A 10,792-nucleotide genomic window follows, 5' to 3' on the forward strand; every position below is an offset into this window, starting at 1 on the left:
TTGTGTCTCTTTCCAGCTTTCACCCTCTCTGTTCTGTCTCAATGGATTACTGAGAGGATCAAGCGTGAGTCAGGCACAGATTTCAAGAGTTAAGTACATGGATTCTCTTTCGGGCTAAAGACGGGCTAAGGAGGGCCCATTCCTTTAGTGCTAGTTAATGTACTCACTCCACGCTTCGCACTCTGTATTTAACACCAACAATTACACATGTCAGAAAACATCAAACGGCTCTCAGACTGTTCTTAACTAGACTTAGAGAAACACATTGGAGGCTGTGGAGCCCCGGCACGTGTCTCTGCCTCCATTAACAGGTGAGGAACACAGTTTGAGCCGAGATCTGGACATTGTTGTGTTTGTGCGCGAGTGGCCATCTGATATAATCTCACACCTCAGCGTGCACTTGGCTTGACCTGGGTGCTGGCAGGGTACAGACATCTGAAAATATGCTCCCCCAATCATCCCTTTACAGTCAGCCTTGCACACACACACACACACACACACACACACACACACACACAAACACAATCAAAACAAATTGGCAGCTTTATGCATTTGACCCCGATGCAAAACTCCCACAGGTCAGCAGCAGAAGTACAAAGTCGACCTCTGACATGGTTGTCACTGGCATGGCTAAAATCAATAGAGACAATTAAATCCTCATTTCTGCAGCAACAGTGTTAAAAATCCCAGAAATGTCCAACACTATGACTATATTAAGGACAAATGAATGTTGTAAAAAACCCATCTCATATGATCACATCATATCAGGCAGTGAAGAGATTGACTTCAGTAGGAGGATGCATGAAACTGTAAACTGTGAGCGCGTCTTGGCATTGTTGGTCTTACTAAACCAAGTCTGCACAGCTGACGCTAATCATCTAATCCACAGCACGTTGCCTCTACATCAGGCCTATACATTAGAATAGTAAAGACACATGCAGATGACAGCGCCCAGTTTGAGCTGATCACAGATCATCCGCTCTGCTATTTAATTGCATTATTCGCAGGGATCAGTCCATTGGCGCTATCACTGCCCTGTGCGGAAATTGGGCGAATTAAAAAAAAGAAAAAAGAAAAAAAGAAATAAGAATCACTTACCACTTACAGCAAGGAGCGGTGAAGGCAATGTGCAGGGTCGGAAGTTGTCAAATAATTGTTTGCTTCTGTCGTATCTGTAAGAATGTCATCGTTTTGGGTTTTATTTTTGCAGTGCTGGTGTGCAGACGTTTGCTTGACGCTTTCTCCGCTTAGTGCTGCTGGGTCACACGGCATCCAAGGTGCGGTGAGAGACGCGCTGCTGTGGAGAGAGGAGAGGAGAGGAGAGGAGGGGAGGCAGGGAGGAGAGAGGAGATGGAGAACAGCGACAACTTGTGGCCGTGAGAGAGAAGGACTGTGTTCAGATCAGTCCAGAGAAGGTTCACATCACCTGGTTAACCACAGAGGTGCATGGCCAGATTAGCTGGAGGTGGCTCTGGGACACACACAAAAATGGTGTAGGTAAATAGATTACATTAAAATGAACCCAGGTTATAGTTAACCTGTAATTTTTGTACTCTGTCTACGAAGAGTACAAAAAATCCTGCCACCATCCTGCCAATCATCTGTTCAAACTGCTGCCCTCAGGTAGAAGATACAGGTCCATTCAGACCCGGACTAAAAGGCTGGCCAACAGCCTATACCCCAATGCAATAAGACTCACAAGGCTGCTAGGATAACTGCTTGTTCATATTATGGTATCCTGGAGCTATTTTTTTTTTTCAGTATGGGGATGGGGAGCCTGACTGTTGCATGGGATCTGGGTGGGGGGAAGCACAAATGTCACTTTATCTTGTCACTTTGCACTTTAAGGGGAACTGGAGAGGGGGGCACTGGCACTTCTAACTATCTAACTACTGCTCTGTGTTGTGCTCCACACACAATTTCGTTGCTTTTGGACAATGACAATAAACTCTTGAATTGTATTGAACAAATCTGCATTTAAATTAAACCTGTTCAAAGGAATTAAACCTGTGCTGAGTTAAATATATGTGCTAAGAAGTTGAATATGTGCACAGCCTATCCCAGCTACTATATAAAAGTTTAAAAAAATAATTAAGTCACACCTCAGAGGTGGGCTGAATAACAGTAACGATGTCTCAATAGGCTTTTTTTTTTTTTCACAGAAACCATTTTGACATGACATAGAATAAACACAGGCGTTACCAATGATACTAATTAAGGTTTGGTTCCATTCAGGTCAAACAGAGTCAGGGTGCTGCTGTGGTGCATGTCGGCTCACTGTAATAAATGGAACTGAACCTTAATTAGTGTCACTGGAAACACCTGTTGACCTTACTATTTCATGTCACAATGGCCGCTGTGAGGTTTATGTCAAAGTAACAGTGACGGTAAAGCAGCAGCAACACAGGAGGTCCTCCTCTAATACACCTGTGACTTTTTCTGTAATGACATGTCAAAATGTCTGTTGTGCAACCAGTCCATTGACAGTTGGTAGTTAATTTATTTGGCAATACTGTGTACTATCATGTAGCATTATTAACATATGACAGATACCATGTTCAAGCAGAAATGCCCTGTAAAAGGAGTTAATCGCTTTTGTTGATGAGGACTAGATGAGATTGATACCATGCAGGGTAAAACAACTAGCCTGCCTCTATTTCTCGGTTTAAAAAATTAACCTACCAGCACCTCTAAAGCTCACAAATCAACAAATGGCCTAACATTAAAGTTGATATAACCAAATATCTTTTAATAATAATAAACATAGTGCAGCAATTAACAACAAAGAGACAGATATTTACACCAGGAGACAAAAAGCAGAGCTAATAGACGTGAGTATTGGACTTCCATTCAGGCTGTGCAAACATGACTCCAAATTATTGTTATTTCTAACTACATGTGTAAAGAAACAACTCTTTGCTAACAAGTTTGCCATATGAACTTTAAAGTATGTCAGTGTTGTGTTTACACCTTGTTTCTGCTGCTGCTGTTAAATGACCAAAGTGACCCGTTTATTATCATTTTAATCATTAACATTAATCATATCTGGTTTGTTTAATCCATACAAAAAAAAAGTGCAAGTCTTTCTGAAAACTTCTCGGTGACAGCAAGACTCCAGACAGTCACTGTGCCCGACCAGGCACATTACGCAGATTTGTTAAAGTGGATGAATTTTTTTTTTTACCCCTGGCTTTTTCAAGTGTTCGCATTTATTTTACACTAAGCTAAGCTGGATAGCGTAAAATAACCAGCTGAAACACAATGGGCTCTGAAGGTCTGGGGCCCTGGGCAGTTGCCTGCTTTGCACTGTTGGTGATTCATCCTTGAATAAAGAATACTTTTCATACCAAAGCCACAGCAGTTAATGTGCCTGCTGAATATCAGCACACAGTAATGGCATTTTAAAGGTGTAAAATTTCTCCTGTTCATCAACATGTCTAAAGCCACCTCATCCAAATATGACATCTGTTTTACAGTAGTAATGTAGTGTCGTTCACACTTAAGACCAGGCCTAACCCCTCTTGAATACAGTATATTCTCTGCTCTGACAATATTTACTCGCTACAGTGTATTATTACTGTCAGTGTGTCGAGGTGCACTGATCCTAATATGAACCCATAAACATCTGCAGCACAGAAACCCAGGTCCAGAGTCCTGCAGGTGAAATATGTGCCACTCAGTCACCCATGCGGCAAGCCGCTCAAACAGGCATAAATCAGAGGCCTTGGATCAATGCCCTGTTTCCCATAGGCGTACCGCTGTGGCGAAACACAATCAATTCTTGTTCTCCACTGCAACAGTAAGAAGGGTCGACTGGAATCAGCCCCCATCAAACATTAATACCAGCGCTGAATCCGAATCAGCTCATTGGCATTCTGTAGTGAGAGGGGATTCAGGCGGTGGTAATAACGTCTGTTGCTGTCATCAGCCGTTGTAGTGACCACAATCGCTGTGTAACACAATGTGCATTTAGGTAGAATGTGTTGGGGAAAGATTGCCAAGGAGGTGGAATTTTAATAGCTGCAGGCAGAAGTTATAATTCAAAGGATTGATCTATTCATAGCTCTGACATACGTACATACTCGGCTGCAGTATACAATCTAAAGAGGGCATTAACAAGAGGGACGGCCACTATTAGCACTATGGAAAAGTGTGTTAAATGTATTAGAGTGCCATATACAGTGCACATCTGGTCCATGATTCTGGAGTCAGGTCACAGGCAATTGAATCACAGTACCCATCGTGGTCATGTGACTGGATTTGATTTCACAGGAGGGTGGGGCAGCTTTTGGATTAAAGCAGCAGGAGTGTGTACAGTACATGACAGCGGTGTGTATATGTGTGTGTATACGTGTGTTTGTGTGTTCATTTCAACTCAAATGTCATCTTTCAAAATCAGGGCTCTCTCTTGGGAGTATACCAAACAAATTTTTTTTTTATGTAATTTTATCTTATTCCAAAATATTATACCAGTCTTAATGTACTCCAGAGTGATTAATTATCACTAATAAAAGCATTCTGTGTCTTGCTGCGTGTGTGCAGGCATCCGCAGACTCATCCCTCATCTTTAATATTCCTCTGATCCCACTCTATGCAGCTCATGCATACATTACATAAACTCACGCAGTTCGGCAATTTGACGCCGCAGCAGTCGGTGATTAAATCTGCTTATTTGCTGTTGGGGAAACAAGAACTCACAAATGTCAGTTATATGTATTTAAAGAGTCACTGGATGGTATTTTAAACAAGTTGCATTGAAATGATCGTATAAATGCCTTTTCATGAGAGAGTCTCGTTTTCAATACCTCATTAATGTGTTGAATTATTTATGCATTATCTGCTAGCAGGGGGTGGGTGGGAGATTACTGCTGATAGACTAAGAAGTAGGAGAGAAAATTAGTATGTTGCACCCTGTTGATGGCAAAATTATATTTACTGCTAAATATTATTGAAAGAAAATACAACTTGACCTGCAGATCTTCTTAATTTCAGAGAATAACCTAATTACCCACAGACCCAGGTTACACACAGTGTTAATTTGTCCAACCAATGGGCCAAAACTCAGATTTATTGAAGATAAGTTAAAGTTAAAATAATCAAGATGCAGATCAATTAACTAATCATTTAAGTTTTACTTGTATTTACTGTTGGGTACTTTAAATTCTCAAACAATGTACCTCAGATCTGTACTTACATACAGCATTGAAGTAAATCTACTTCCATTGCACCACTGTTGGCAGTTACTGCTGTGTTGCCATTATTGGTATGTATGAAATCATATTAGTTATAACACCATTGACCTGGCCATGAGATATTGACTTTGTTAATTTCACACACACAAGCTCAAACTCTAAGACGCACAGGAGGAAGCTCCAGCTCAGTTTCACCTCTTGCCGATATCACAAACTCCCTGTCAGCTGAAAATACGCTCCAGTCAGCAGAGCCTCTGCCCCTATAGCGGCAGATTAGCTTATTGCTGTCTCTTTGTCACTGTATTACTCTTCCTGTGGTCCCACTGGGTGCTCAACACCTAATGAATATGTACTGAACAGCTTACTCACTCACTGTCATCCATGCGCTACCACACTTTCCTCTCTTATAGTGGATGTAGAGCTGACGTGCATGGTTTGAGATGACAGTCGTTTTAACAGTGTCACATTACAATCTGAGTAAACACAAACAGAGGGAGAATATAACCCAGTCTGAGGAAACAAACAGAAGTTATCCACTCATTTACACTTGCCTAACATCTGTTTGTGCTTCAGTACAATGTTGAAAGGCTGGCTTGTCTTCCGACACCCTCTCCTGGTTGAGTTGTGCGAATACAACTTTTGTAAAAAAAGGACATTATGCCTGAATTAGAGGTTTGTGCAGATAAAAGTTCTCAACCATGTCTGAGACATTTTTTTTTTTATTGTTTTGTTGTACTATAAATGTTTGATCTCATAAACATGCATATAAACCTTCAAAAACTTTGCTTAACAACTGAGGTTATGTCAATACATGGGAAATTGTGAAGTTAATGCATTCCAACCTAAAAAGACATTCAGTTAAAAATATGTACTGTGTATCGTGAAGCATAAATTACATATACACAAAAATCTTAGATGGAACCAAAGCGACTTTTCTCTGCCAAAATGTATCTGAAGTACCTCAACATCTCTTAAAATCTATCTTAAAAACAAGTTTGACTTTGGTTTAAACTGAAGCACTATGCAGAAGAAAATGTTAACTTTATATAAATGATCTCTTTATTCCAAAAATCATCATACCAGCAGCATGTCAGCTGGAGGAGGCTTTAAAGGTATCTGACCTAGAGTGAACCTTTTAGCCTTGAACTGATTCAGTTCCTCTGGAGTTAGGTTACCCTGAGGTGAAAACAGACTGTCCGATGCCCCGTCAGTAGACTTGGGTCCTGCTGCAGGTGGAGCCCCAAACCCTCCACTTGTTTGTCCAAAAGTACTGCTGCTGCTTCCTGGTGCGGCAGGTGTTTCAGCCCCGAAACCACTCCCGAATCCTCCTCCGGCGTTTGCTGTCGAGGAAAAGCTGAACCCCGAGGCAGAACCAAATCCTGAAGTTGCTGCAGGCGTGCTGGAGGTGGCAGCGCCGAAGGAGAAAGATGCAGCCGAAAGAGCAGAGGAGGAGGAACCAAATCCAGTGGGAGGCTGAGCAGGAGCTGTCGAGGCACTACCGAAACCTGTTGAGGATGATGGTGCCGCCGAGGAATCGAATCCCCCACTTCCAGCAGCAAAACTGAAAGCGCTGGCCTGGGCTGGTGCTGGAGCCCCAAAGCCTACACAGGTCAGAAAGATTTAGAATGAACACAGGAGCAACTGTTAGTATGGATTTAATGACGTGAAGAGCACTTTCAGAAAGGAAAAGACAATTATAAATGTTAAAATGTCAAGACTGTGTAGGCCGGGCAGGTCCAGTTTTGATCGAAAGCTTCCACAGAAATACCAGGATGGAAGCTAAAACAATGTACTGCTGTGGACGAGAGAGCAGCAAGACATATTTTAGTATAGTATATACTATATTTTGTATATTTTCACTGCTTTGCCGACAGCTCTATACATAAGGGAACCCTAACCCTGGTTCACAAATGTCCAAGTATATCTACACCCAATTCAACCCTAATATCAGGACAGCTGACAAAAACTAAAAACTATTGCTTTACCCCTCTACTGTTACAACGAGGCAATATTTATCTTCACCTTTGCTTCCAAAGCTGGACGTAGAAGATCCAAATCCAGTCGCTGTCGTCGAACTGAAGCCACTTGAAGATGCCTGAGGCACCGGATTGTTTAACTCAGCAAGCTGGAAAGAAAGTAAATATCACACCATGTTCACTGTTTTCATAAAAAAAAGTGCAAACAAATAGATGGGAGTGCTGTTAACAGTAACTCTGTCTCACCAAAGCTGTGCGGGTGGCTGGACTCATAATCTTCAGTTCCTGGATTCTGCTTCTCCACTGGTTGAGCAACTGATTGACACCATTCACCTAAGTACATGAATCAGGAGCTTTGTAAGACTCTTAGACATTTTAAAATACCTGTGTTTGAGAGACTATTTCAAGATTGTGTCACATATCTCATATGATACTACACTCACATAGCCTTGCAGATCTCCTGAAGCTCTCGTGGAGTAATACTCCAGCCTGAGCTCTTCTGGAGAGAGATCAGTGAAACCTGGAGATAAAAAAAATATATATCACATGTTCAAGTCTATAGTCTTGACACTGAACCAGAAATCAATTGAATTTAAATGCAATTATGTAATGTTTATTTGATACAGACCAGATAAAGATGCCTTGGCGCTAGAATAACACGAGAAGCCCCACTGTCCTGAACTCTCCCATATGTCCATGTCCAACTGAATGATCTCCCTGAAAACAGACATCACAGGAATTCATTCATTATTACAACATTCATTTTAATAAACAAAACAAAACAAACAAAAACAAACTCACAGTTTTTTGTCATCATCTTCTTCCCCAGCTGCCACCTGCTGTCCTCCTCCTCTTCCTCCCCTGTCAAAGGTGCTGGGAGAATCGAGCGCTGAAAATCTGTTTTGACCGGAGAAGCCGAATTCGGAGCTCTTCACGTTATCTCGTCTTCCTCCACCTCCTCGGCCCCAGTCATTCCCCCCTCCACCACCACCTCCTCCTCCCCCTCTACCCCAATCGGCTCCTCCGCCTCCCCCACCGCCTCCGCCTCTACCCCAGTCGGCTCCTCCGCCTCCTCCTCCTCCTCCTCCTCGACCCCAGTTATCACTTCCATGAGAGGAGAAGGATGAAGGTTGGATGTAGCCTCCTTTTTGTTGGGATGGATTCACCCAGACTCTGTTTCCAAACCCTGAAACCAACAATAAAGACAAAATTCATTAATGAAACCATCACATTATAAATAAATCTGACTTCACCTACAAGATATTATATTTGTCGGCAGACATCAACAACAGCAAATATTGTTGTAACTTTTCATTATCGATCTGTTTAGCTGCCCTGTGTTGCTTTGTTTGATTAATTTAATTTGGCAATTTGCTGGCTGATGCTGATAAAAAGGAATTATATATTTATATATTTCAGCAGAGACTTTATTAGAAATCTAACACAGTCTTGTACAACAGCAGTGCAATAATTCACATCCCCCCCCCCCCAATGGCGTTACTCATATCTAATATAATATAATATAATATAATATAATATAATATAAGTACTAGTTGTAGGGTGAGATAGGCTGTACAATAAGACATGTTTGTAATATTTAACCTCATAATTAACCTGATATATCCCAACTCAGCTAAAAGCTGATTCAAACTGGAATGGGCTGCCGGTGTTTCGGTATAAAGCGCGACCATGTTAACTGGTGACCGTTAGCCGTAAAAGCTGTTAAAAGTCACGTAGTTGAACGCTCATGAATGCTTTTCTTTGCTTACTTTTTTTATCATTAAGGTTATAAAAACATGATTCGTCTCTGGCGTCTTGTTTGACAGCTACGTGCTCTCGTCCCGTTTCAACACCTCGTCGTAACTACGACAACCGGCTAACCGTCGCCAGGTAACGAATCGCTCGTTAAACCGAAACACCCCGCCGTAGTTTTCACTCGGAAGCTGCGTATTCAAGCTACGGTAATACTTTAGGTTATTTGTTTACCTCCTCCTCCTCCTCTGGGCTGCTGCTGACCAGAGGAGCGGTTGTAGTTGCTGTTGTATCCTCCTCCTCCTCCGCCTCCTCCTCCACCTCCTCTGTTTCCTCCCCTCGGGTGCTCATTCCAACATTTATCGCCGTATCGACAGCGGCCCTGCAGAAAGAAGCTGCACACGGTCATCTTCACACGGACCAGTCACGTTTCCTCCTCGTAGCTTCACAGGCAGCGATCGGCAATGTTTACGTGCGACACACGAAGAGGCGCGGGATGGCGTCGCAGGGAATATACGTCATCGCTCAATATGACCTATGACCTAGGACTGGGATGTGCAAAGTATGGCCCGGGGGCCAAACACGGCCCGCGGTCAGATTTCATTTTTTTATAATATGTTATTTATTACGGAAGCCCTAAAAGGCCATACATACATACATTTTATTCCATGATAATTAATTTGAGATCTCGAGAAAACAAAACGATAGTCTAGAGCAGTGGTCCCCAACCCCCGGGCCGCGGACCGGTACCGGTCCGTGGATCAATCAGTACCGGGCCGCACAAGAATTAATTAGTTATTTCTGTTTTATTTATTATCTAAGTCTCCCGCAAGTGAGGAGAATACGGTCATTTCGAAATAAAAAAACGTTTCAAAATAAAAGACCGCTCGACTTAGACTGGGACTATACTAAAGGGGGACTTACTACTTCATCCACAGTTGGTAGGAGAAGAAGAAAATATTAACTATAAATGTAAATTACAAAAGATAATTAATTGTGCGAGGTAGTTGTTAATTAGGTTGGGGACCACTGCACTAGAGTCTAGTGTATTAAATCAAGTACAGAATGGCAAATGCATGTAGTCCATGATATGGAGCGAGCAAACCTATTACGCCACTGTAAAATCCCTTTGATCCATAATTTCTGGCAAAAGTTGATACACTTGATCTCAGGACCATGCTGACTGTTCCCTCACTCAGTATAAAGCATATTTACTGTATCATTTTGGAGCAATTCATCCTCAAAGTTCATTATTTTGAATTGAAAAAGGCATTATGTACAATATTTACTCTACTGTATAAAAAACCCTTTGACCTATAATTTCTGACAAAGGTTGATACACTTTGGCTAATCCCTAATCACTCCAGTCCTGAGATCAAGTGTACAAACCTTTGTCAGAAATTATGGATCAAAGGGATTTTATAGTGGAGTAATAGGTTTGCTCGCTCCGTATCATGGACTACATGCCATACATTCTGTAATACTCGAATTAATTATCTCGTTATCAGAGGAAAACGGGTGGAATAAAATGTATGCATGTATGGCCTTTTAGGGCTTCCGTAGATTATAGCCTGCAATGGTTGACAATGTATGGCTGCAAGATTTTTTTTTTTTGGTTGACATAAAGAAGCATTTAAACCTCTAAGGACATAACTGCCGCTGTTATGTACCTGTAGATGTGACACAAAATATGACTTTCTGAATGATCCTGTGAAAGAGAAGAGCATGAGTGATTCAACATTTTAAACTTAAATGTTAACACTTTGCATTACTCATAATAACTCATGTTTAGAATGAACATTAAGGGTTAAGATTTGGATCAACTTCATGCAGTGCGATACAATTTATTCTGAGTTATCTGACTTCAGATGT

At 41.7% G+C, this 10,792-nt stretch overlaps 2 protein-coding genes across 3 annotated transcripts in view; both read right to left on the reverse strand.

Annotated features, from left to right (window-relative positions):
• Positions 1 to 1,331, reverse strand: part of rims3 (regulating synaptic membrane exocytosis 3) — a 34,624-nt gene extending 33,293 nt beyond the window's left edge. The window contains exon 1 of one of the 2 annotated variants that reach the window (XM_019275444.2): positions 1,106 to 1,331. In XM_019275444.2, coding sequence (XP_019130989.1) covers positions 1,106 to 1,272 — 167 coding nt within the window. In that variant the 5' untranslated portion in view covers positions 1,273 to 1,331. Of the gene's footprint in view, positions 1 to 1,098 lie in introns of both variants that reach the window. The other variant, XM_010757192.3, reaches the window with a different exon arrangement.
• Positions 1,332 to 5,893: 4,562 nt separating this feature from the next.
• nup42 (nucleoporin 42) lies at positions 5,894 to 9,448 on the reverse strand. The gene is made up of 7 exons (XM_027286027.1): positions 9,155 to 9,448; positions 7,970 to 8,354; positions 7,797 to 7,885; positions 7,612 to 7,688; positions 7,415 to 7,501; positions 7,215 to 7,317; positions 5,894 to 6,793 (listed from the first exon to the last, which is right to left on the reverse strand). Exons 1-7 carry the CDS (start codon positions 9,327 to 9,329, stop codon positions 6,267 to 6,269), a joined length of 1,443 nt encoding a protein of 480 aa, XP_027141828.1. The 5' UTR covers positions 9,330 to 9,448; the 3' UTR covers positions 5,894 to 6,266.
• Positions 9,449 to 10,792: the final 1,344 nt, after the last annotated feature.

Source organism: Larimichthys crocea, chromosome XIII (assembly GCF_000972845.2).
Source record: "Larimichthys crocea isolate SSNF chromosome XIII, L_crocea_2.0, whole genome shotgun sequence".
In the NCBI taxonomy this organism is placed as follows: domain Eukaryota; kingdom Metazoa; phylum Chordata; class Actinopteri; family Sciaenidae; genus Larimichthys; species Larimichthys crocea.

What these genes read in the sequence shown, in the direction of transcription:
- nup42 (XM_027286027.1), bottom strand. Translation starts at nt 9,329, where the DNA reads ATGACCGTGTGCAGCTTCTTTCTGCAGGGCCGCTGTCGATACGGCGAT. An exon ending in GCCCAGAGGAGGAGGAGGAG is followed by an intron (nt 8,355 to 9,154) that starts GTAAACAAATAA and finishes TGTTGGTTTCAG; the next exon opens with GGTTTGGAAACAGAGTCTGG. An exon ending in CGCCAAGGCATCTTTATCTG is followed by an intron (nt 7,689 to 7,796) that starts GTCTGTATCAAA and finishes TTTTATCTCCAG; the next exon opens with GTTTCACTGATCTCTCTCCA.